Genomic DNA, 27,658 nt, shown 5'->3' on the forward strand with positions numbered 1-27,658 from the left:
AGGTACATCTGTTTGCTGTTTTTAATCATTCTTCGCAATGATGGACAGCTATTTTCCGGTGCATGGCATGCTGTGCAGAAATACCTGCATAGGAGGAGCTGTTCTTACTTAGGAAGATTTTTTAGCCATGCAGTCTGGCACGAGACGTGCAATACTTAGTGATGCTCTCGATGAGCTAATTACAATGATCCAGACCTAAAACTTTGGTTTTATATAACAACAACCATAACAACCCTGGCATCACAAAACTTGAAACAGGAAGTAACATAAAGATTTGAACCAATCTTGTTACTTAGCATGCAGCTTTGAGAGCGGATAGCTTCCACACCTGATGTGGATCATGGTACGATGGAGGCAAGCCAAAGGATGATGTTTTTCAGAGGAACTGGGATCAATTGTCTGGATCGGTTCACTGCTTGTAAACAGTGCTCACACTTCACTAATTGTACAAACACTCTGGGCAAAGAGTCTGGGGAAAAACATGTGAGAAAAACATCCAATCAAGTATGCCTAGTTTTCCTGGGATAGGATCTGGACTCAGCACAACCCTGACAAGGATGAAGCAGTTACTGAAGATGAATGAATGAATCTTCATGGTTGTCCTAATCAGTTAAATATAATTATCGATTCAATAATATGTATGTAGTAGATAAGCCTACCATGATCACAGTTGTGCATCTGCATTATTAACGTCGGTCTCTCTTTTGCAGAACTGGTTCACTCGGGCAGTCTGCTGCCATTTGTAGGCTCCGGTGAAGGAATGCAGTTTCAGACATTCCTGTTAGATGAGGAGAAGAGCAGATTGCTTCTAGGGGCCAAAGATCACATCTACCTGCTGGATCCAGACAGTATCAACAAGAACCCTAGAAAGGTATTCAAACACACACATACACACACACACACACACTCATAAGAACACTCGCACACCTGCAGGACAGGTATTTAGTTCCTTTAGCTATAAGTGTTCTGGGGCTAAACATGAGGAATTTTTCCCATGGATTGATCCATAGCAACACACAATGTCTCTTAGATGCCTGACACATATACTAGAGGAAAATCAGTCGGTCAGACACTATAACTAAACCACAAATCATGGCCTGCTGTTTTGCAATACACACAGTAGTGATTAATTACTCTCTTAAAAAAAGTCATATGGCGCTACAGTATGTGACAGGGTGTATGTTTTGTCTGAATAGAACTGTGCAAGTTCCTAGCACCTGATTTCTCTTCTATTCGCTTTCTGTTTCTTCATCACCTGCATGTGGTGTCAGTTTAATAGTTGTAAATAGATCTTAATGAAACTGTTACTGTCGGTCTCGGTTCATTTGTCCTGCACATTTCTTTTCATGCTGAGAGATTTTGCCTGTCTAAAGTCTGGTGTAAGCTAGGATGGAACACTTTATTAGGTTTCTGTCTTCTCTCTCTCTCTCTCTCTCTCTCTCTCTCTCTCTCTCTCTCTCTCTCTCTCTCTCTCTCTCTCTCTCTCTCTCTCATGTTCAGGCAGGTTTTACTGAACACTTTCATTGACTTGGATCTGGTATTATAAGATTAACAGATAAGGCATGTGCACGTTCAGGGGACAAATGTCCTAAAAAAAAAGGCTTCTGAACATTTATTATTAGAATTCCCACAAATAAACGCTCATTCTTCTACCATTTATCATCCAAATTTAGACTTTAGATAGGAAAAGCATGGATGCCTGTATGACACTGTGCATTGTATGTGCTCTATCCAAGCTCCAAAAGCTTATAAAATAGTAACAAGTCAGCCATCTAATGTTATAGCTTTAACCAACTAACGGGTTTATAGATCTAAAGAAAACACTACTATACTCTTATTTAAAAGTAGAGAAGTGGTACTTTATGTACTGTTCATGGCATGAGCAGATATAATGTCACACGCTGAGCTCTGAGCTTGAGCAGATGTTTGCGACTTTCTTAATAGGAATTCTTTGGTTTTCTTTTTCTTTGGTTTTTCGTAGTTGGAGTTCCAACACACATAAGGCCACTTGTAATTGCAGTTTGCCCCAGCAGTAATTCATGTTTTTCTAGTGATAGCAATATTTCCAAAAAAACAAAAAAAGTGATATTACTGTAGAGTAGGGTTGCATGGTATACCAGTACTATGGTAGTAGTCTCTCCCTCTGTCAAGCCACACATGATTTTATGGAGATACTTGAGATCCTGAACCTCTCTGCTCACCGGACCTGCCTGATCCATTTCGGATGTCCTACCTCTGGATGGAGCTCTCATCTACTCCAATTCCAGATTGCTGGGACAACAGCTGCTTCTAAGACCAAACAGACTTCATATAAAACCATAATGAACTTTTTCACACTATCAATTGTTACCCAGATGAGGATGGGTTCCTTTCTGAGTCTGTTTCCTCTCAAGGTTTCTTCCTCTTAACATCTTAGGGAGTTTTTCCTTGCCACCGTCGCCACTCAGTGGCTTGCTCAGTTGGGATAAATTCGTACCTTTTATTATCTGTATATCGTGTTGATATTTCTTTAAAGCTGCTTTGAGACAATGTCTATTGTAAAAAGCGCTATACAAATAAAATTGAATTGAATTGAATTGAATTGAATACCGCCGACGCCACTGTATTTTTTAAACGGTAGTACCATAAGTAATGTTGCATGTGAGACTGTTAATACTATTTTCGATGAAACGACACATCTCACTGCTTTTGCAGAATACACAAAGGTTAATGATACTTCGTTTAACCTAAATTCTTTACCTTAATCTTTAAAGATTTCCTGTTTGCTAGTATGCGAGCCAATGTTATGCTAACCGCTAAAATTAGCCGTTTTTTTTTTTTTTTTTTTTTTTTAACAAATTCAGTTATTTATTCCTAATGATGTTTTCATTCTTAGTGCTCTGAGGACAATTTCCATTTGCATGATTTCATTGCTCCAGGGAACAATAGATGAAATGAAATATGTGGCATATTGAATTAGTTGCTTGCCAACTGTATGATTGTTCTTGAGTTTTTCCAGTAACCTCTTATTCGTTCTCATTGATAAAGTATTCAGAGAAAAGTTTGGTCCGTCCGTTTTCATTTATATCTATGTATTTCTGTAAATTTGTTTTTGAATTATGAATTAACACAGTATTGCATGGTATAGGAATAGTACTTGGTATCGTGATACGTCCACTGGTATAGTATCGTAAGATATATTTGTGGTATCGTGACAACCTTACTATTGAGTCCTGCTGCTAAAGATCCGCTATGAATGAACATTTACAATAGGCCATGGTGTTCTCTGACTTGTCTATGCTAACCCTACATAAATCCCTAACATGATGTGAGTGTGAGAGTTATTAGCTTATGAATATCTTTAAGGATGAGGTAATGCTCTATTATTGTGTGTGTGTGTGTGTGTGTGTGTGTGTGTGTGTGTGCATGTGTGTGTGCGTGTGTGTATAAGTACTTGCGCATAATTCACTCACGATTGCAACAGAATATATACATCCATCTCCTGTGTTACCCCAAAGCAAGACAACACATTTGTGTCAGTGCTAAATATTCCCACGACATCCCTCTATAGAACCATTGAGTTCCTCTGGACCCCACGGTCATCATTCCTCTTACACCTGCCAATCACTGTCACCATGACGACACGGGATGCCTCTGCTACAATAGTCCTGTGACAGTCACAGCTCAGCAGTGAGCATGCACAGCCTCCCTCTCAGTCACTCTCCTAAAGTATACACACACAGACACAGACACACACACACACACACACACACAAAACAACAACACATTTAGTTTGAATTACACTGACATGTTAAAACTGATAATACCACTGTGCTGTTGAATTCTTCAGTCTGATTTTTTTTTTTATTTGAAAAAATTTTTTTTTTCCATAACCACACTGACTGTAATATTGCCAGAAATTCAGAGGTTTCCTCCAGGTACTCCGGTTTCCTCCCACAGTGCAAAAACATGTGTTGTAGGCTGATTGGAATTTCCAAAATGTCTGTAGAGTGTGATTGTTCAAAAAATTTGTGAACATTTTTAAACAATGAATATGTCATGCTGCACAAAGTGTTCACCTGAACAAGATGGTGGCTCGGCTGAAAACTGATTCTGAAACCGAGAGTGTGGTGAGTGGAGCTGTGGAGAATGAGGTTGGATGGAGGATGTGGTGTCTATAACAGGGTCTGAGAGGACTTTCCATCCTTTTCAACTCAGTAGCATGTGAAAACAAATTGGATAAGAAAAAAGTGGGATAGGACTGTAATGTGCAACCCGTGGTACATCACATTATGTTGTGACACAACATAATTCACTCAGTCACCGGTAATTTATTACAAGGATTTTAGTTCAAGTGATATCAATGCATTAACAGTCCATCCATCCAGCCATCCATTTTCTGTACCGCCTATCGTACACTGGGTCGCGGGAAGCCTGGAGCCTATCCCAAGAAACTCTGGGGACAAGGCAGGGGACACCCTGGATGGGGTGATAACCCATCGCAGGGTACAGTCACACACACATTCACACATTATAGACAGTTTGTCTATCATCAGACTACAGCGCATGTCTTTGGGCATGATGAGGAAACCGGAGTACCTTGATGAAGCCCCCGAAGCACAGGGAGAAAATGCAAACTCCGCACACTCAGGGCAGAGGCGAGAATCAAACCCCCAACCCTGGAGGTGCGAGGCAAATTTTGCTTACCATTAGGCCACTGTTTGCCCCAAAGTAAGACTTTTCCAGGGGGAAACCCCCAACGCACGGGGAGAACAGAAATCGAACCCCCAACCCTGGAGGTGTGAGGCATAGTGCTAACCACTAAGCCACTGTGACACCCCCCTCCCCGCCCCACAATGACAGTTCATTAATGCAAAAGAAACTAAAAACAAGACTTTGTGCAGAGAAAAAAAGACATTGGTTTTGTCTAGTTTGAAATATTTTCAGACTAACAGAGTATAGTCTGACTAGTCGACATCTACCCACAGGGACAGCTAGTGAATATGTTAGTCAACTAGCCAGTGCAACCTCTTCTTTACACACAACACTACTTCTTTACAGTCTGTCATTCTTCCATACTTCATGTGCACTTCCACAAACACAAGCATCAGAAGAATGCACTCCACCCCGATCTATCAAAATGACCAGACACAGCTGCATGGGCTAACAGCTTGTTGGAAAGCTGCCTTGTCTCTTTCTTCCTCTTTGAACTCTCCAGCCATGTGCTAGTGTTCGTGCTTGTGCCGGGATGTGTGAGTTTGCTGCAAAATGTATGATGTTTATTAGAGTGCAAAGGTTTTTTGGGATGTATGTATGTGGTTTAATTACCACCTGGTCTTGCCTTTCAGAGTGTGAGAAACGAGGCATGATAGCTTTTCCAAATGAATCAACATAAATGTCCATGTGTCTGAGCTCATACCGTCACATAACATGTGCGGGTGTGTGCATGTGCATGAGCGTGTGAGGAACTGCAAGGGTTTGAGAGGTCTTGTCAGAGTGTGTTATTGTGCGCAGCTTCAAAGTCTGGCTGTGTAAAGTCGTCTCACGAGCGTGCCTGATTTTGTTTAGTCAGAGGGGTCCGCTGGATTTTGTGTTGCGTGAGGAGACAGCTCTCAGGGGTCAAGGTTAGAGGTTGGCCCAGTACATGTTAAGCTCTTAAGCCTTTTATAACACATGTGTGCACAGATAAGATCAACTGGCACAGCCTCCTTTACACCATACATTAATGCTGGACAGGTTATGGTGTGTTAATTGTTAGAGCAGTATTGGCTTTTGCAGTGCTGGTGTTTTTAAACTAAGCCTTTTGACTAATCACATTTTAGTGATTTTAGTGAGCATTCGGATTCATCTCAAAAGATTAAAAGGAATTCATTAAAGAATTTAGCCCATCATTTAACCTCGACACATCTCCAGTTCATACTCTGTATGTTTTAATTTATTGCATGAAGCATTTCAGTCACAGTGCAGAACAATACACAATCACATGACTTCAACAAAGCAACAGTTTTCATTTGGTAAAGAGTGTCAATAAGTGCACTGATTGTCTCTGTCTGTCTGTCTGTCTGTCTGTCTGCCTGCCTGTGTGTGTCTCTCACTCTCTTTTATACACATACACACTCACCACTATTCTCTGTCATCTCTCTTTTTCTCCCTGTGTCTGCCTTTCTCTTCTTTTCTGTCTGTCTCTCTGTCTCTCTCTTTTTCTCTCGGTGTCTGCCTCTCTCTCTTGTTCTGTCTATTCCCCTTTCTATCTGTCTGTCGGTCTCTCTTTTTCCCTCTGTCTGTCTATCCACCTCTCTTACTTTCTCTCTCTTTCTGTCTGTGTCTTCCTCTTTCTCTCATTCTGTCTGTCTTCCTTTCTCTCTCTCTCTCACTCTCTCTCTTTCTCTATGGATGCCCCTCTCTTGTTCTGTCTATTCTCCTTTTTGTCTGTCTGTCTTTTTCTCTCTGAACCTCTCTCTCTCTCTCTCTCTCTCTCTCTCTCTCTCTCTCTGTATGTATGTATGTATGTATGCGTGTGTGTGTGTGTGTGTGTGTGTGTGTGTGTGTGTGTGTGTGTGTGTGTGTGTGTGTGTGTGTGTGTTTCACAGCTGAGCTGGCCAGCTCACAGAGACAGGGTGGATATGTGTATCCTGGCCGGTAAAAACCCTCTCGTAAGTAACACCCAGAATATATGACTGTAAAGCAAACATTTCTGCAAACTGCCCTCTGTGTTTTTTAACCTCATTAAAATGCTTGTTAAAGTTGTAAACAGGTTTTACACAGACTCTCTTTCTGATTCATTATACTTTCACATAATGCTTTGTTTTTTTTCTTTATCTGTCCCCCCGTCTCCATCTTTTAGACTGAGTGTGCCAATTTTGTTCGTGTTCTGCACAATTATAACCGTACTCACGTCTATACATGTGGCACTGGAGCCTTTCATCCTACATGTGCTTTCCTGGAGGTCAGGGGCCACAAAGAGGTGAGAGGTCAAGCTATAGGATACTGACATATTTCTCAGCCATATACATATTTCTCAGCCAAACACTGCATGATGGTAGCTGTGTGAGTAATTACTTAGCTTTCACCTTGTTCCATGTATTAACTTTGCTTGATGTGTGTTCTGTGAGGCAAAGGGTGGTGGGCTTCACATGATCAGCAGCAGTATGGAGTCAGGCAGGCTGAAATGCCCTTTTGACCCCCGCCAACCTTTTGCTTCAGTACTTACCGGTGAGTGCGGACTTTTTTTGTAATGCTTTAAGGCTGTGTGCCTGCATCACACACAGCAAGTCTGACCTTTTATCACACTGAGAAACAGTTTCTCTGGCCTAACAGACCAGCTTTGTTCACTCACAGCAAATGCTTTGACAGATATGGTAAAAGCTAGATGAGATGGGTTTACTGTAGCCTTTAAAGGAAAACTCGAACAAGGAAGGAGGACATTAAAACTTCACTAGAGGGCATGGAAGACTGTGCTGGCAGGTTGATACAAACACTCCCACTCGCCATAAAGATTTATACCACAACAGGCAGAAACAGAGAAGGGGTGGATTGAGGTTGGTGTTTTTAACGAAATGTGTGTGTGTGTTAGTCACTATAATCCATTCCTCTTCTTTGTAAACACCACCCTCAAACCATACACACACACACACACACACATATATATATATATATATATATATATATATATATATATATATATATATATATATATATATATATATATATATATATATATATATATATATATATATATATATATATATATATATATATATATATGTGCCGTTGTGAGGTATTATTCTCGGTTCAATAGTTGCCGCAAGCCTTTTATAATCGATCAATTGGTGTGCAAAAAGGCGGGAATTACAGAGAGAGGTTAAAGCAATGCAAACATGCACACACATGCAGTATTAGACCATAAGAACATCATAATGAAACTAAAGCCGAATCCCGGATTTTTTCTCAAATTATTTAAGGTCCTGGAAAAAGTGGACGTATGGTCACCCTAACAAATGCATTTCAGAGATCTATTTGTGTTCATTTCTACCAAGTTAACTTTGCACAAAATTAGACTGTGCATGCACCAGGAGGTTGCTCATGTGAGTCACGACTGGCGAAGGAGAACCAGAACTATAGTCAAGCAGCTGTCTATACTGTGTTCTGTTAAAAGATTAATTTTTAAATGAAAAAAAAAAAAGGAATCCTGATAGTATTCCCATTTTTTACAAAATGTACCTGTAATATGATTACTTTGTTTTTTGACGTAACTGTCATAGATTACAGCTACCGTTTTTTTGTATCGTGATAATATAACGCCGTTACATGTGTCCCATTACTCCCCAAGCCTGTGTACATAACATTATAATTTCATTCAGTTCAGTAAGCCCTTGATTCTGCACTTGATTCTGCTCAAGGTTGTGGTGGATCCGGAGCCTTCTCCTGGGAACTCTGGGTGTGAAGTGGGAATACGTGGGACAGGATGTCAGTTGATATAAAATTCTATAATAAAATGAATACTAAGAATGCCTCAGATTTGGTAAGTGGTGATCAAATCTCAAGGCAGTTATTTTAAGGAAAAAATATAATATAATCATACATTATTATTTTGTCCTTAATAATTTGATCATTGTAAGCCAAAACACACTGTAATATTTGGTGAAGATCTTCTCACATTCCAGAGGCATACAGAGACAGGCTCTGTAAACAGGAGAAAAGCACAAGCAGGGAGCACACATGTAGTTGTGTGTGTGTGCATGTGTGTATTGGAGGGAACACTGAAGAGAGGACCTGTATTTGTTGAAATTATGAGTTTTAAAATAGCTGACAGCTAATGACCCAAAACCTTCATTTTCTCAAATAGATAGTCCTATAAATCAGGCTAATCTATATGTAAAATATCTGGGGAAAAAATGTACACCCTACTAACAAAAACATCTATAAAACACATTGTGGTGTAGTATGGCTTATTATTTTCTGAACAAAATGTGACAGTTGATTCCAGACATCTGAATGGTTGTGTATGTTTATTATATTTGCGTGACCATCTTACTGTTGATTATTTTACATCTCTGTAGCAGTAACTCACATTCCCAAACTTCTTCTTCAGGGTAGGTTGCCGTGGAGACAGCTGCGACTGAGAGGAAATTGTTTATGCGTGTATTAGAAAGATACTCAGCTGGTGTCAGATATCAAACAGAGAGAGAGCGAGAGAGAGAGAGAGCGAGAGAGAGAGAGAGAGAGAGAGAGCGAGAGAGAGAGAGAGCGAGAGAGAGAGAGAGCGAGAGAGAGAGAGCGAGAGAGAGAGAGAGAGAGAGAGAGAGAGAATGTAGATGCAGCCAGGAGGTCAAAGTCATCTTCATGTACCTATGACAAATTTGCATGCGATTTACTGTCTGTTCTCAGATCAGTACCTGTATGCTGGAACAGTGTCTGATTTCCTGGGGAAGGACAGCATGTTTAGTCGTTCTCTGGGTCCTCCTCCAGACCAACACTACATACGGACGGACATCTCAGAGGACTACTGGATAAATGGTCAGAGTTATACACAAACACACACAGGCTAATATACATGAATATTCAAAACACTAACCAACAGTAATGCACTTCAATTTTGCCTAAATCAGTGTTTCATACAGTAAATCCCAAAACATGTCTTAACGATTCAGGTCCATAAATATTTGGACACAGACCTAGTTATTGTTATTTTAGCAGTGTAACACAATATATTGGAGTTGAAATGAAATAATGAGGATTAAGCCTTAATTTGAGGATATTAACATTAAAATTGGGTGATTTTATTAGTTTTTCCCCTTAAAACGGTCCAAAGGTAATCTGATAAACTAGCATAACATGGTTGCAAATACTTTGCAGTCAATGACTTTATAAAGTCTGGAGACTGGATTTCTTCCAAGGTGATGCTCTGCCAAGCCTTTACTGCAGCTGTCTTCAGTTCCTGCTTGCTCTGTAGGGCATTTTGCCGTCAGCAAGTGAAACGCATGCTCACTTGGATTCCAGTCATGTGATTTACTCTGGTTAAGGCTTCTCTTGATTGTTGACTTTGACGCAGATACATCCTGGAGGATGCTCTTGATCTAGCCAGCCGTTGTGAAGGGGTTTTTCTCCACCGGGAAGGAAATTCTTCTGCCATCCACCACAGATGTTTTCCATGGTCCTCTGGGCCTTTTGGTGTTACTGAGCTCACCTGTGTATTCTATCATTTAAAAAATGTACCAACTAGTTGATGTGACCACACCTAATGTTTTTGGTATTTCTCTGATGGGTTTGTTTCGATTTTTCAGCCTAATGATGGCTTGTTTCACTGGCAGTGACAGCTCTTTCGACTTCACATTGAGAGTTAACAGCAACATGTTCCAAATGCAAATGCCACACTTAAAATCAATTCTATTGGCTTTTATCTGCTTACCTGTAAGTGGAAATAAGGAGCGAATAACACACACCTGACCATGGAACAGCTGAGCATCGAATTGTCCAATTACTTTTCGTCCTGCTGAAAGTGCAGCTGGAAGTCTCATATTCATTATTTAATTTCAACTCCAGTGCTGTGGTAGACAGATAAAATAACACATATTTATGGACCTAGCTGTAGATGATATAGACACAAACACATTGTTCATTTTTTTCAAATTGTTCTATATTAACCTTAAGTCTCCAGAGTCACAGCAAAAATGCAGTATTTGAGTACACAGTCAGGGCAAAATTCCACCAAGTCAGTTAGTACAAAGATCTCCTTTATACATTATACTGTAGAAAGGGTGAATTGCAGTGGAATTACCCATGGAAACTCCAGCTAAGACCCTACACACACAAACATGCAGGCTGCATGATGAATAAAACCAAAACCACAGACTATTTAATATTTCCAGGCAAGCCAAAATTCACACCAGATTTAATACCATAAAGATTCACACACTGCCTGTACCAGCTCCACCCAAGATTAGTTCTTGTTCCCATGCTAAAAATGTATGCACGTGTTACACTTTATGTGTGAGTGTGTGATAAACCACAGCTCATTTCGCCTCCTCTTCCCTAATTCACATCATTTGTTGCATCATCGTATCATTTATCATGTTAACTTCATTCTTCATGGTCTGAACTATACAACACTCATAGATCTTATACCTTACTGATTTATGTGCAAGAATTTATGTACTTTGCTGCTTTAGATACCTTCATGCCCTTTCCTTTCCCGTCCTTGGTGGAACTGGCTCATAGTCACTGCTAGGTTGGGGTTGAGGCACAAAGGCCCTCTGTGTACAACTTATTTATTTGATGTGGATGTAAACCCACATGGGGGATTGGGTTGAATTAAAAACACTTATATTATTCACTTTTCCTTCATTAACCCTTATGTGTTGCTTATACCAGAAATACCCATTTTTTTTCTTTCAAAAAGTAAAAAACCATTGATTATTAAATACAAATGTTATACTAAATACAAAAAATATTTTTACAATATGAAACTTTATGTGCTGTGCTCGATTTCTCTAATCATCAGAAAAGTACAGATTATCTTCAGGTAGTTTGACCTGAGAGTAACTGTGTGAAATAAAAAAAGCGGATTGTAATCTATTTTCGCCTGCCATCAGAAGGATCCCTAAGCATGGGAAAGGGTTTTTGTGCGTTCTTCCATAAATATTGTTTACTTAATAAAGAGAGAGAGGAGGGTGGGGTGGTGGTTATACAATATTGTGGTATTTTTATTGCACAAAAATCTAAATAGATGGACTAGGCCAATGGGATGGACTAAACCGCAAAGTTGTGAACAGAACAGGAAGGTTCAAATTTTATTATGTTTAAAAGAATGCCTATACATTCACACTTTTTTAGGTTTTTCTTTTCCTCTGTCTGATTTGTGCAGCTCTAATCTAAAAGGGATGAATGAATAAGAGCTGACTGTTTATCTCCTGTTTCCACAGAGGCCAAGTTTATAGCTGCTCATCCTATCGCTGACACGTACAACCCCGATGACGACAAGATTTACTTTTTCTTCCGTGAGGCATCCCGGGACGGGCGCACCACAGACAAAGGCATGCTGTCCCGCGTAGCCCGTGTCTGTAAAGTAAGAACCCCTGCAGGAATAAATACGCAGCCATCCTTGCTCCTCTAGATCAAAATGTTCATCACTTCTCTGATTCAGTCATTTTTATTATCAAATCATATGCGTTTCACGTTCCCCCTGGGATAGCGGGCTTCCTGGTACGTTTCACGTGACGAGATCTGTTGAAAGGAGACTAAACCAGTGCTGTCAGCAGGGTAAATCACAGCAGAGGCCTGGCTGTGTAGTCACAGTCTGAGCCATTGTTCATGATGACACCAGAGTTCCTGTGTGCCAGTTTATAATCGTATTAACCGAACTCTTACTTCAGAGAGGAGAGTGCTGAAATACCTTAAAAAGACTTCAGTGCAGGAGCCAGATAGGTCATATATACTGTACATAACTATTAATGCTTTCTCAAACCTATAAATGCCATACACATTCTGGAGACTGCAAAATCTTTGCTCTGAGGCTCTTAATGCTTAGGAAGTAAGCTGTAAGGCTAGCCAAGGCCAGATTCCTCTCACACTAGAGAGCACATCTTTGTAGATTAGACTGTTTACGACCACTACTGCTAAGCCCTTTTATGGTTCTACTTTTTCTCCCTCTCTGTTATTCAGTACAACATAATGGCAAAGAATAGAATAGCATGTGTTTGCAGACTTCAGTGGTGGCATCTGATCAAACACTCTTGAGAAATAACAAGTATGTTAGCTCATGCCTGAACTGTAGCAAACCTCTCCACTAACAGGCTACATATAACTGCTTCTGCAGTTAACCTGATTCTAAGACTTAACAAAGAGGCGGTGTCTACATACTCAATCGTACTAACAGAATAAATTAGATTTAGACTCTAAGGCCCTCTCATTTTCTCTCTTACTGTCTCTGTGGGTAACTGATGTGTGTTAGCTCTTCTCCCCACTCTGTCTTAGTTAAATAAGCTAGTCTGATTAAGGACAGATGGAGGCCTTCACTTCATATAATGGGAGTTTATTTATGGAGTCTATAAAATGAAGTATGATGGTTTTAAAAGGTACACCTATGTGGTTTTCGAGTGAGGACGCTTAACTTAAGACGCTTGACTAATGCCTGTGTCATGTTTGTGTATATTTGTGTGTCTCAGAATGATGTAGGTGGTTTGAGAAGTCTGACCAACAAGTGGACGACGTTCCTCAAGGCCCGACTGGTGTGTTCCATTCCAGGAACAGATGGTGTGGATACACACTTTGACGAGCTCCGTAAGTGGGTGATTTTACACACAACCAAACATACACTCTCTCACACACACACAGACGGTGTGCTTATTAGACATAAAGTTTTATCTGATAATCACACTTATTTGTATTTCTAGCAATTTTGAAGCGTGTGTCTGTGTGTGTGTGTGTGTGTGTGTGTGTGTGTGTGTGTGTGTGTGTGTGTGATTGTGTATGTGTATGTGTGCATTATAGAGGACATCTTTATGGTTCCAACCAGAGATGAGAAAAACCCCAAAGTGTATGGAGTCTTCACCACTACTAGGTACTCCTTCTTGTATTGTTGTGACTGGATAAATCAGGTATAATTACAAGTCTGGATATAAAACCACCCAGAGCTCTGAATTCCATTACAGTGTTTACTACTCTCGCAGCCTTGCATTGTTGCATACGTAGTTTATTATGATCAGCTCATATAAATGTCCAAACATATACAGACACAGCACATGCAAAGATTTGCTTCCCTTACTGCAGACCTCCAGTTTTGCTTATCTCTGTTTAGAAATATGTTGCCAACATTTTTACTTTGAACGTAAAATACAGCTTGCTTCAAATGTAAATGAAATGACTTTCACAATTATTTCACAATATCCATGTATGTTTACTATTGTTTGTGTCCTTGTGTATACCATTAGCTCTATCTTTAAAGGATCAGCAGTGTGTATGTACAATATGGAGGACATCCGTGCTGTATTTAATGGGCCTTACGCACATAAAGAGGGACCAGATCACCGCTGGGTGGAATATGAGGGGAAAATCCCTTACCCAAGACCTGGCACGGTCAGGACCACATCCCTTCTTCTTCTTCTTCTTCTTCTTCTTCTTCTTCTTCTTCTTCTTCTTCTTCTTTTTTTTCTTTTCTCTATTCCACATTTTAGTAGCAGCTTTTGAGTGCAGCTGTACCTTCTGTCATTTTTGTTCAAATGTTAAATATATTCTTCACAATGACAAACAAGTTTAGTCCACTCGGAGAGTGACATTCAGAACAAACAGCTGTACTGATATATATTGTAGTGTTAGGATTCACCACTAGAGGGCGATACAGCCTAATGATTATGCTCTCTCAGCCTGAACTTGTTCTCCAAACGAAAGGACATTATTTACAACACTGTTGTATGTGTTCATATTCTGATATTTGTATAGGAGATATTATATTTGAATTTCAAATGTAATAGGCAGCAGTGGCTGATTTTTGAGGTAGTGAGCTGAAAGTTGTGAGGGCAAATCCCACAACTACCAGAGAACCACTGCTTGGCTCTTGAGCATCAGCTATAGTGGAAGTTGCTCTGGCTGAAAAATAGCAACTAGCAAATACCTAAACGTAAATGTTTCTCTCCCATACAGTGTCCGAGTCGCACATATGACCCACGCATAAAGACCACTAAAGATTTCCCAGATGATGTCATTAGCTTTATCCGCATGCACCCACTCATGTACCACTTCGTGTACCCGATCACCGGCCGGCCCATCTTCACGAGGATCAACACCGAGTATCGGCTCACGCAGATCGCAGTAGACCGCGTCTCTGCTGTGGATGGGCACTACGCTGTCATGTTCCTGGGCACAGGTAAAGTCACACACATGCTGGCAAAATACTGGAAATTTCTAAATGTACCGTGAGATGATAAGTGTTTTCATGATAAACATCAGAACTTACCAAAATATGTAAACCATGCCCCCATACGTACTGTACGCATATGTTTGAAAGTGTATTACCACTAGAGGGCGAGGTGAGTCAATTTTCAGGAAAAAAAAGCAGACACCAAGTGTTGGTTTTTGTGTGTTTTATAGATGCTGGGTCAATTTTAAAAGTGGTTAGCATCACACAGGAAAACTGGGCCGCAGAAGAGGTGGTGTTAGAAGAATTACAAGTGTTCAAGGTAAAACGAAAGAAAACAAATAAACAAAGACTCTGTTCCTTAAAAGTATCTTTCGTAACTGCTTTTGTGTCTTATTTCAGAATCCGTCTCCCATCCTCAGCATGGAAATCTCTTCCAAACAGGTAGAAACAATATATGATACTGACAGGCACTATGTCTTCACTTTCTGTGTAAAATTCTGTCCCTGAGATTGCAATGTAACTCCACTTTTATTACCTCCAAAGATTTCCACTGTTCTCTCTCTCTCTCTCTCTCTCTCTCTCTCTCATACATGACACACACATTCCTCCTTCTCCTGTTTGTCTCATTATCTGCTTAAGTACGTGGCTGGGTCAGAGACAGGACAAACCAAATTCAGTCACTTTCTCCAGGCCATTTCTTCTTCCATCTCTCTCTCTCTCTCTCTCTCTCTCTCTCTCTCTCTCTCTCTCTCTCTCCGTATACATTTGTATTTATTCCCTGCCTAGTCTGAAGTTTCTCAAAGTATATGAGCTCTCTAGGCATATGGGTAAAAGAACAAATAAACACGATGTTTACATAAAGATGAAAGCGTCTGAACAAATTACAGAGCAACAAGGACGGAGCAAATAAATCACGTTTACTGATGGTCCTTTCAAGATGTTATAAATAAAGCAGCTCCCATAGTTCCTGCAAGCACTTTTGCTGGCCTTGCGTTTGTGTTTGTTCTGTGCGTGTGTGTGAGGGCGTGTTGTACTGTGTGTCTTTAGCAGCAGCTGTTTGTCGGAGGGGGAGATGGCCTGGTGCTGGTGGCTCTGCACAGGTGCCACATTTATGGTCAGGGCTGCGCTGAATGCTGCCTGGCCAGAGACCCATACTGCGCCTGGGACGGCTCCCACTGCTCCAGATACATACCGGCATCCAAGAGGTGAACACACACACACACACATACATGTTTACAGCTTGTGGCGGTTAGAAATAATGTTTAGTATCCTGTATCGATTATTCAGTGTGAGCAGCAAGAAAGAATAGCATGACTAGAAAAAGTACAATAGTGCAACAGTGCAAAAGAGCAACGGCTAGTATTGTGAGAAGACTACAGCTGAGATAAGCACTGTAAAGGTAGAATGAGAAATGTGAGGGCACAATACAGGAGGAAGGATTCGGTATGAGAAAGTAAGTGTGTAGTCTGTTTGAGTTAGTAGACATGAGTAGTATTAGTAAATAGTTGGTTAGAGAAGTTGAAGTAGAGACCATGTGTGTTCCACTGTGCCCTCACTCTGACCTACTTCTTCAAAACCCCCAGATTTCAGCCAAGAAAAAAAAGATAACTATTTGATTGTGCACCGCAGCTCTGCTGCTATAGAGTGTTGTGGGAGTGGACCGGACAGGCAAATTGATTAGAGGAGCTTTGTTGTTGAGATGATGTATGTGAGTTGCCAAAAAAGTTTTCTTGCCCTTTTCTCTCTTTTAGGTTTGCTGCTGACATAAGCAGGTCAGGTCATTCCTAGCAGATGCAGAGTCAGAGAACGTCCGAGAGAGTTATTAGATCAGTATATGTTTTTGCACATTGTCAGATGGTCAGATAACGTCATTACCTCAGTTTTACGTGTTACAAAAGAATGCCTTGCCATTATGAGATTTTTTTTTTTTACAAGAACACATGCAGAAATAGGGGCATAGATATAGAATTATATTGCCAGGATACTGTACATAGCTGAGCCTATCACATATTCACTTACATATTCGTAACTCTTTGTTTCAGGAGGGCTCGCAGACAGGACATCAAACATGGAGACCCATCCAGCCATTGCTGGGATGCAGACGATGGTAAGTACTGTAAATGTGTGTGTATGTGTATGATAGGACTGGAATTTCTGGAGTTTTGACCATATGAAGACACAGCTGGTCCCCATGAGGAAAACAAAACATTAGAAAACATTTTTTTAACAGAAAAAAAGGGATTATATAAAAAGATTTCCTTTACTGGGGATAAGGTTAGTGTTGGATTTGGGTGTATGATAGCATTCCTTTGCTGCACTAATAATTATGTTATAGAAGGTCCTCACAAGGATAGTAAGAAATGTGTGTGTGTGTGTGTGTGTGTGTGTGTGTGATGCATAAAAGCTTACTAAAAGCTCTGCATTGTTCCAGAAAATGCAACATTGTCCAGAGGGGCTCATGTAATGGAATTCACAAATAAATCTTAAAACTACTCTCTCCCTCTGTCAGTCATATACTCAACATACACACACACACACACACACACACACACACACACACACACACACACACACACACACACACACACTCCCCATCAACTAAATGCATTGTCTCTTACCTTTCCTCTGCCATTGTGTGCAGTGTTGGGGAAGAACGTAGAGGAGAAGGTGCTGTATGGTGTGGAGAATAACTCCTCCTTCCTGGAGTGTCTGCCTAAATCCCAGCAGGCCCAGATCACCTGGTTTATACAAAGACCAGGATCAGACCACCGCCAAGAGGTAACTAGCACACATCACTGTTTGGTTGTTTATGTGAGCATGCATTTGTTTACAATTGAGACCATATTAGTAATATTTAATGCTAATAATAAAAAAAAAACATTATGCATGCAGTATCCTTCTCTCTGATTTAATGTGAAACACACTATCAGCAAAATATCATTTATTTCAACAGAATTTGTTGTGATCAGTTGGTGAAGTCTTCTATTTTTACGTCAATGACTAAACTCGTTTGGATGTTTTGACTATAAATTATTCCACAAAAACAGGCAGCATGCTACTGCTTTTTTTTGTGTTTAAGTGTTCATGGTTGCAAAGACAGCAATAAAAATGGACAGGTTGGCAAGCATGGTTGATTGCCAACAAACTGTCAGTGTACATACATTGTGAGTATGTAGGACGTGAATTAGTACCGTTAAATCTGTTCCCCCATTTCTCAAGTCTTCAAAGTGTTTTAATGTTACTGTGGTGAAATGTGATGAAAACTTTGAACCACGTTTTAGCGTTAGTCAATTGTGCATACCTTGTGAGATGTACAGTATATACTACAAGAAGTAGTACTTCAGAATCAGAATCGTGTTTTTGTATTTAGGGAATTTGGTACTGGAATCAATAACAGAGAACATAATTCACACAGTATACAATACTTTTACACAATATGCAGTAAATATACAAGAATTTACAGTGAATTTACTTTGAAGTTACTACAGTACATATAATTACAGCACAAGGGGCTGTTAAATGCAAGCGTTCCAATGAAATGTCAGACAGGTTCCATGAAGAGGATTATGACAAGTCCTTAGGGCTCTCAATCTCTACATACCACCACTGAGAAGAGAACTGCTCGAAGAGAGCCTTGTAGTGTAAGTGCTACAGGTGCAAGTCTGAATCACAGGTGCTTTCTCTACATCTCGCTTTAATAATACACACAGCTTGATCATAACCTGGCTACACTGAGAGATGCTGGCACCAATGAGGAACATTGTGGTGCAAGAGAGTCCAAAATGTGCGTTCAGTGCTTTTAAGACAGTCCTAATCCAGGTCATAAACATGCCTACAATTGCTCTCATTCTGCCCACAGACCGTGCATCTATTGAAAGCACATGTTGCTGTGTATCCGGGTAACACTTTCTCCCTCATAAGTGTTTGGTGTTGCAGGGTTTAGCATATTTCAACAGTTGAATCGTGTTAATGTTCATATCTCTGGTTCTAAAATTCAGTGGTTACATAACAACCATTTGGTATGGACCCCATCAATAAAAAGGGAATAGTTTACAGTGCAAGCAAATGAATAACAGAAACAGCAAATGAAAAGAACTGAAGTACCTATATCAGCATTAGGCCAGAGAGCACACAGGACATTATCTTGGGTCCAAATTGCTGATATGTGTGTGAAGTGGAAAACACGGAAAACACATACGTAGTCAAATAAGTCCTCTTTGTACACTGAGATGTGTGCAGTACAACAAAACTGTGCTTTAGGGTCCTACAGTGTGCTTGTTCAGAATGGTGGTGTATAAGGTGAAATGTCTATTAGTTTTAGTTGAATGTCTATTATTGAATTTTATATATATATATATATATATATATATATATATATATATATATATATATATATATATATACACACACACATATATATATATATATATACTTATCGACCACTTTAGAAGGAACACCTGTACACCTGCTCATTCATGCAATTATGCAATCAGCCAATCAGGTGGCATCAGCATAAAGGAATTAATTGTTGGAAAAAGACAACTGGTAGAAGACTGTTTTTCCAATCTTCAGCTGTAAATGTTTTGGTGAGCCTGTACCCACTGTAGGCTCAGATTCTGACAGTTTCTGAAATACTCAGACCAGCAGATCTGGCACCAACAACCATACCTCAGTCAAAGCCGCCGATATCACATTTATTTCCCGGCCATTATGATGAGTAATGCGAACATAAACCGAAGCACCTTCATTCCTGAGATAACTGACTTTTCTTGTTGCCATTCTCCATCAAGAAGATAGACATTATTGCTGATCTTATTTTAATGGCTGTGCTATTTTCTATTCAGAAAAAGGCAGTGGAAGAATGATGGATGGGGAGAATAACAGAGGAATTGATAAGGACGGAGGAAGGGAAATAGCAGATTCCATTTCTGTCGTCTACTCACCATTTTCTCTCACTTTTTGAACCTGACCCTACCTCATCTCGAGGCTCGAGTGTTTCTCCAGCTTCTCGAGGCTCTCGCATTTCTCCATCTATCCCCCTAAAGCCATTTCTACCCTGGACATTTGAAAATATTCCATTGCCCTTATTCTCCCTCATATACTGTATGCACTGCTGCTACTAATCCAACACCCTCATCACCCACATATCCTCACCTCCTCTGTCTCTCGGAGAGTGGTTCACACTGCGGATATGAAGGAGGAGTTGACCTTGTGCACCGTGTGGGTGTTTTGTGTGTGTGTGTATGTGTGCTTGTGTGTTATGATGAATGGATAGGCCTTGGACTAACTCCTCTGAGTGTTATATCAGCAGCGTTGTTGTATTGATCCATCACTACAGTACTTAATCACTCCTGAATAGCCAGAACACTCATGCATGCATTGTGAGTGAGTGTGCGTATGTGTGCGTGTCAGGTTTTACCTAACCTTTGTGGGGGTCTAGAAAAATGTGTTATATATTGCTCACAGAAAACTGTTTAAAGTCTCTCTGTGAGTAAACAGAAGCCCCCAGTTTTTACCTCTGGTTATATTTTACGCTTTCTTTCTTTTTTATCACCCTTTTCTTTATATGACTGTCTCACTTTATCTGTCCTTCACAGACAAACAGATGCTGGATGATGCAGCTGCTCAGAGCACCTGCAATACACACACTCTCATGCACACACCCACACCCACACACACACACACACACACACACAAGCATTCACATACTTTACACCTGCAGTGCGATCCGAAAATATGACCCAACACCTCACCTCGTAAAGAATCATGCTGAGTGATGGGAAAGGAACTCGTCCTAAAGTGTTTGTGTGATTATAGTGTGTGTGTGTGTGTGTGTTGGTGCGAATGTTTATCCAAACTAAACAGATACAGATTGCAGCATGCCATCCCTAAAGCAGCATGTTTTCCTCCCACAGCGATGAAAATCGGCAGCCTTCAGGGCACTGTTATGAGAGACAGGAGTTGTGGAGTGTCTCATGGGTTTTTAAGGAATATTCCAACCATGGCATGTAATCTCTATAAACCACATCTGTAGAGCGTGGGCAGTTAGGGCAAGCAATATTTTTAACACATTTCTGTGCACGGACTGAAAACCTGCTCACTTAGGTCGGCAGTCGTTGAATACCATCATTAAACATTTCAAATATGTGAGTATATTTAATGCAGATTCGTATACAAACATTATATTGGACTTTTTGTATGTTAAACTGTCAAGACGTTTCTGTGATATACAGATGTAAAAGTATGTCTGAAACCAAAACCAGAGATTATTTCCTTGTAAAAAGTAATCAAATATGTGAAAGGATGATGAACAGATTTATAATGTAAATATATATATAAGTGGGTGTTGCATGAAAAATACACGCTTGGCATGAACGCTTGTTGACTGCCCAACATCTGTGCTTCGAAATCTATTAGAAATTATATTTGAGTAAACAAAGTTTGTGCTATTTAATAAGTACTAGGTAATGTGCCAGAAATCACGTAGCGACTAATTTGAAAAGCCTTGGGTATACTTTTAAGGCACTGTCGTCTAAAGGGTGTGTTTAAGTACTATGTGTATGTTTACTGGACTGCGGTCATTTTCAAATCCTCTTCACGGCGTAACACAAGAAGGGTTAGTGATAGAGATAGAGATAGAGGGAGAGTTTGTAAGAGAGATAGAGTGTGAGAGTGTTGCATGAGTGTTGCAGACAGCGATAGAGTGTGAGTGTGAGAGAGCGATAGAGTGTGAGAGTGAGAGCGAGATAGTGTGTGAGAGAGAGCGTGAGAGTGAGAGAAAAAGTGTGAGAGAGATAGTGTGAGAGTGAGAGAGCGATAGAGTGTGAAAGTGAGAGCGAGATAGTGTGTGAGAGTGAGAGAAAAAGTGTGAGAGTGAGAGGTGGATAGAGTGAGAGAAAAAGTGTGAGAGAGGGATAGAGTGAGAGAGAGTGAGAGAGATAGAGTGTGAAAGAGAGATAGAGTGTGAGAGAGGGATAGAGTGAGAGCGAGATAGTGTGTGAGAGTGAGAGAAAAAGTGTGAGAGTGAGAGGTGGATAGAGTGGGAGAAAAAGTGTGAGAGAGGGATAGAGTGAGAGAGAGTGAGAGAGATAGAGTGTGAAAGAGAGATAGAGTGTGAGAGAGGGATAGAGTGAGAGCGAGATAGTGTGTGAGAGTGAGAGAAAAAGTGTGAGAGTGAAAGATGGATAGAGTGAGAGAGATAGAGTGAGAGAGTTGCACGTCCTGTTCTATATTTCTGTACGTTCTGTTGAACTGCTTTCCCAGAAGGCTTTATGACTGGTGTTTGTGACTGATTCTGAACAGAAGGCCTTTCTCTCCTCACACAGCACATGAAAGAGTAAGAGGCCTCTTCCACAGCTTTAACTGTGACCTGGTTCTGCTTTTACACAGAGAAGCTGATCCAATGCATCACTCTCAACCTTCTGACATACTTCTGACACACGCCCTTATTACATGCAGACACAATGACATCACCATCACACACACACACACACACACACACACACACACACTCACACATGTTTCATCCTTACATGCCTCAGGCTGTTTGTGGTATAGTCACAGGCATCACAGGACACAAAGTCAGAGCCCAAACACTTATTTGACTAAAGCTATTGATTTAGAATACTCTTCCATTGAGAGATTTTATTTATTCCTGCCATAAACATTGTTCAACTCTATTTTATGTCCTAGGTATAGTAAAACCTACCTGAGTGTGAATTTTTATGTGCGCACATAAGTGTGTGTGTGTGTGTGTCCATAAGTGAGTGTGCACTTGTTTAAAAAGGAGCTGGTATGCTTTGAAGCCCCCTCATTTCTCTCGAGCACAGCTGCATTGTTTTAGCTCTTGACAACCTCATGATGAGAATGAAGAACTGGCAGGCATAGAAACACAAGCGAGAGTTTCTTTTCAGTCTAGAAGGCGATGGCAATTGATAGACAGTAAGGAGACAGTTGTTAGCATGCTTTAGACAGCCTTCTCTTTGACCATGTCATTGCGTCTTTATTACTTGAACACACTGCATCCTCTCAAAGCCTTCCCAGGGCTGACCCTTACATTCACACAGAGGGAACTTCCTGTGTCAGAGGCCACCAAAGAAGTGAACACGCACCTTGAACATAGATCAGACCTGTTCACTGCCCACACACACATGCTTTTTAGATAGGTCAGGCCGAGTAATAGTTCTAAAGGATGAAGCTCTCTCTCTCTCTCTCTCTCTCTCTCTCTCGCTCTTTCTCACTTCACTACCATTAATATAGAGTCAGTGTTCCTGATGTATCTAATAAGACTGTAATGACCAATGAAATGCAGTAATTAGAGGTCAGCAGGAAGCTGAACCTAAAGGTGACAGAGTGACCTTTGCCCCTGTGTTTGGAGGAGGGTTGGAGCCATGCTGTGCACTGCTCCCCTTCGAATTAACTTTGCGCAAACCATCAGAATGATTAATGGCCATGAGCTCTACAGGTGACATGTGAATTCTCCATCTGCAGTTGGAGGTGACACATAATTATTGCACAGAATGAGAAAGTGCACTGCCTTTGAAACTAGATTGGGAAGCAGTAATGCTAAATCTTTATGTGGTTTGTGTGTTGATGAGGAGGAAATGTTCATAATGTTTAGCACCTTGAGTGAAGACCATGCAAAGGATGTAACTTATTGATTATGATATATACATATATATATGTTGGTGTGTTACAGATCAAAGAGGATGAGCGGGTGTTGGTAACAGAGCGAGGTTTACTAATTCGCTGGGTGCAGCGCAGTGATGCTGGCTTGTACATGTGCACAGCTCAGGAGCACAGCTTCACCCGCACGCTCCTCCATCTCTCGCTGAGAGTCCTGGAGCGCAACCACCTTCCCGGGCACCATTCAGCCTCCATTGGACCCCCTGATCACGCCATTCAGGACATGACGTCTGAGTTGAGGCACAGTTATAAGGATTATGTGCGTGCTCTGAGCGCACCCTCTCTAGAGGAGTACTGTGAAGTGCTCTGGCATAAGGAGAAGAAGCAGAGGCAGAAAGCTAAGTGGAAACATACTCAGGAGCTCCGAAAGAGCAGGAACCGACGGCACCACCAGGGGGCCGCTGTCTGAATGAACGGTTGTCAGAAGAGCAAGTAGGGGAGGGAGAGATAACATACAGCATCGGTCTGTGGATCAGTGTCCATGGCCCAAATCAAACCTGTTTCAACCATTTCAACTATTTAAAGAACCAGTGCTCTGGCTGTCTGGGTGCAGAAGCAATATCTCTACCTGTCATCAGGACACAGCAAAGACACAGTCAAGTATGAAACTGCAAAATCTGCAACGGCTGTGTAAGTGAAGAACAGGTTCCTCTTGCAGACCTACAGCAGAAATGTTCTGCTCATGTACTTATCTAGTAAAATCCCCAGAGAAGCAAGAGCTTTCCCGTTCACAATGCTTTAATTGTAACCAGTAATGAAATTGCATTCATGTTGAATGACTGTATATATATGTGTTTTGTACAGCAGATTTTGCATGTGGTAGAATTGTCGACGTTTTAATTGTTTTCAGATTATGGTGGTGTTCACACAGCTGGGCAAATCAATTTCTTCAATAAATCCATATTCAGTCCCTTCAGGATTTTGTGACCTTTTCAAAACTCAAGTTTTGAAAACAAAAAAAAGCCGCAGCAAAATCAAGCATTTTTGGCCGCAACAATCACAAAAAAAACGCAGCAAAAACCTGTACGGACTGCGAATTTCAAAAGTGATGAAATCTGATATTTGGATATTGACTGTAGACAGGCCGGCATGGTGGCCCAATGAGTAGTGTTTCTAGCGCACTGCTCCGGTGTCCCCGGTGCTTAATTTTCTGTCTGTATGGAGGTTTCTCACATGTATCCTGACCAGGATAAAGCGCCTACTGAAGATAAGTGACGAAAAGAAACTTGAACTTTGGACTGGTTAAATTGATTCGCATAGCCAGAACTTTTTATTGGCCTTTTAATTAGATTTGAAGCTACGTACAAATGCGTCTTGAATCTGAATGGAAAAAGATCTGTTTCATGCATTTTTGCATTTCAGACTGCAGAAAATATTCCTGCATAAACAAACAAACAAACAAAAAAATGGACCTGACTGTCTGAACACAACCTAAGATGATAAACAATATAATAAAGGTTTAGTAGAAAAAACTATAATATTTCTGTATATTTCCACTGTGTCTTTTGTAGTTAGTTTGTTTACGGTATATGAAGCTATTTATAATTACAACACAGTTGGAATAAACTCTTTCTTATAAAGCTCTCTGACTACAGACGTTTTTTTTTTTTTGCCAAATACTTGAAGACCGATACTTGAAGGAAGATCAATCTATTGTTTTCTTCCTCTTAAATCTACTTCTTTTTCTTCTTAATTAGTATTATTTCTTTATATTCCTTTCAAAGTGGAGAAATTCACATAAACATGAACACCCGATGCCTTGGCTGGAGTTCTACACTAGTCATGCTCTCCAGCTCTTGATTGAGAAATGCCACCAGTCTGGTCAGTTGGAAGAGCAGTCAAACACACAGAGATGAGATTAGAGAGAGCGGGTGAACCCCACTGCCATCCATCATTCTTCACAGACTGACCTCACATGACCCTCCAGCCTGAAACAGTGACTCCTGCACACACTGTGTGTGTAGTGTGTGTTCAAGGTCGAGACTCTGTCCACATCCGGACTCACTTCTCACTACCAGTTAGTTTTGCTTCTGTTGACCTATAAAAGGGGTCAAGTTTAACAAGTCATTCATACACCTACACAATACAGGTTATATCTGTAATTATACCGTGTTACTGTTGAATGCTTAAATCTGATTGGTCAGAATGTGTTTTATTATTACAACAGCACTATTTCAGACAGTAGTGCTTGTATGGCAGACGCTTCACATAATCCAAGACTAATAGTAAACAGTCTCCAGTGTCTGAACTTTGTAATGGAACTCTTCCGCAACAGGAAAGTCTTCAGAACAGAGGACCTTGTACTTTCTGGTTTCTTGGAAAGTCTAATACGTGTGTATTGGAAGGACGATGCAAGTGTTTATAATAAGCGTAGTGTTTATTGGACAAATCTGATAATCGTTGTCATTATACCATGCTGGGGTCAGAACACAAGCAGGCTGAAACAAACATGGATAATCCATGATCAAAAGCAAAACATCAAAAAGAGAGTCAAAAGCAGAACGAACATGACACAGGAAGCCACGGCTCAGAACCTAACAATACAAAAGATGCATGATAAGACAAAGACACAACTACAAACTAGCACAAAACAGCTGGACACAATCGGGTGACCTGAAAATGACAAAATGGGTGGAGACTGGACCAGGAAGTGAAAATAAAGACAAGTCACAATAGAGTGCTGCAAGGAATGATGTATTTTTGTAGGCCAACCCAGAAGTTAGCATCACCCTGGTTCCCTCAAAAAAAAAAATCCAACAGAATTTTTCCACTGGCTTTTAGATGATTGCAGAAAATCAGCTCTGTGACCAACAAAAGTTTATGATTCCTACATGTTTTGCTCATCAAGATAGTCTTCACAAATGAACACAACTTTTATGAATTTTGAAGCCTAAATACAATCGGCAGAAGTAAAAAAGCTAAAGTGTGGCTATAAACAAACTACACCACGGTCGCATGACTTCAACGTCACCACCGCTAAGCTTCTGTCAACTCTTTCAATCTTTCTTTTAAAAAAACACTTCAATTATTAAATATTATAAACTGATAAATCTACAAGTTGGAAAGTTTGAGTTGGAATAGTTTGCAAGAGCGTGAGTATAAACACAACGAGGCTGTAGTACATGAGTTTTTCCTGTTCGACGTGATGACGTTTAATGTCCCCGACAACCTCTGTAATCCCATTTAACCACTTGTCAGCACCTGTCTTTTACAAGGCACGCAAAAGCTTAAAAAAAATCATGAGTGAGGTATTACTGATGTATTTTATGTCATAGAATAAAATGTGATATCTTGAGCTTGTGCTAACCCACAGACCTTATTTCAGCATTCAACCAAAAACCCACTGAAAAACCCATTGACTTCAGGATGATGGAACTGGACGTGCTAAAATGCTATCCCATTTCCTGGTGTTAGGACTCATTACTGCTAGCACACTACCTTGTGGAACTAACTTGTCTCGTGGACGTAAATATAACTATAAACAGTTAAAAAGTTATATTGTTCTATTAATAAATGTATTATCATTTGTAAATTGCTCTGGTATAAGAGGAATAAAACATGCCAGGGCAAATAATCAATAATATTATTCCTTGCTTATATTATTTTAGCACAAAATAATAATATATAACTAATTGACGTAACTAAATGATCTTGGTTTCATACAATTGCACACTCATGTATAAAGTTAATGAAAAATGCCTACCAGGTTAAAACAATTCTCTACAAATGTAATGCAGAATTCCTACAAGTGAATCACAGTCACTAGCATTTCACGCACGTTCTAATAATTCTCAGCACTGTCTGACTTTTGTGAAGTCTCTTGAATTCACCACCTCTATCCTTGACAGCAGGACTTCTATGTGTCATGCCATGGTGAATGGGATTGCTCTGATGACCATATGGGGCCTGTTAAAGGCAACAGGATTTTGGCTGATGGGAAATCTCATTAATCTGTGGAACTGGTTCTTCTTCCTGTATGAGCAACAAAACAAGCAGAGCATGATATAGTAACATCATTCCAATCACATCCCACTGCACATGTCATAAATCAGTTTAGCCTTATAAAATCATCCACATGCTCCAAACAAAGAGTGAAGCAGAGTGCTGTTGATGGAGGGAGATTATGGCAGGATGAATTTG

The 27,658-nt window shown here is 40.3% G+C and overlaps 1 protein-coding gene across 3 annotated transcripts in view; it reads left to right on the forward strand.

Moving 5' to 3' along the window:
• Window positions 1–25,100, forward strand: part of sema3d (sema domain, immunoglobulin domain (Ig), short basic domain, secreted, (semaphorin) 3D) — a 39,536-nt gene extending 14,436 nt beyond the window's left edge. For 2 of the 3 annotated variants that reach the window (XM_017466713.3, XM_017466714.3), the window contains exons 3-18: window positions 711–871; window positions 6,570–6,632; window positions 6,824–6,943; window positions 7,092–7,191; window positions 9,367–9,495; window positions 11,901–12,043; window positions 13,143–13,257; window positions 13,468–13,537; window positions 13,908–14,052; window positions 14,617–14,839; window positions 15,064–15,152; window positions 15,233–15,274; window positions 15,881–16,038; window positions 16,876–16,940; window positions 17,475–17,611; window positions 23,532–25,100. In XM_017466713.3, coding sequence (XP_017322202.1) covers window positions 711–871; window positions 6,570–6,632; window positions 6,824–6,943; window positions 7,092–7,191; window positions 9,367–9,495; window positions 11,901–12,043; window positions 13,143–13,257; window positions 13,468–13,537; window positions 13,908–14,052; window positions 14,617–14,839; window positions 15,064–15,152; window positions 15,233–15,274; window positions 15,881–16,038; window positions 16,876–16,940; window positions 17,475–17,611; window positions 23,532–23,927 — 2,156 coding nt within the window. In that variant the 3' untranslated portion in view covers window positions 23,928–25,100. The remainder of the gene's footprint in view (window positions 1–710; window positions 872–6,569; window positions 6,633–6,823; window positions 6,944–7,091; window positions 7,192–9,366; window positions 9,496–11,900; window positions 12,044–13,142; window positions 13,258–13,467; window positions 13,538–13,907; window positions 14,053–14,616; window positions 14,840–15,063; window positions 15,153–15,232; window positions 15,275–15,880; window positions 16,039–16,875; window positions 16,941–17,474; window positions 17,612–23,531) is intronic. The other variant, XM_017466715.3, reaches the window with a different exon arrangement.
• Window positions 25,101–27,658: the final 2,558 nt, after the last annotated feature.

This window comes from Ictalurus punctatus, chromosome 4, assembly GCF_001660625.3.
Source record: "Ictalurus punctatus breed USDA103 chromosome 4, Coco_2.0, whole genome shotgun sequence".
In the NCBI taxonomy this organism is placed as follows: domain Eukaryota; kingdom Metazoa; phylum Chordata; class Actinopteri; order Siluriformes; family Ictaluridae; genus Ictalurus; species Ictalurus punctatus.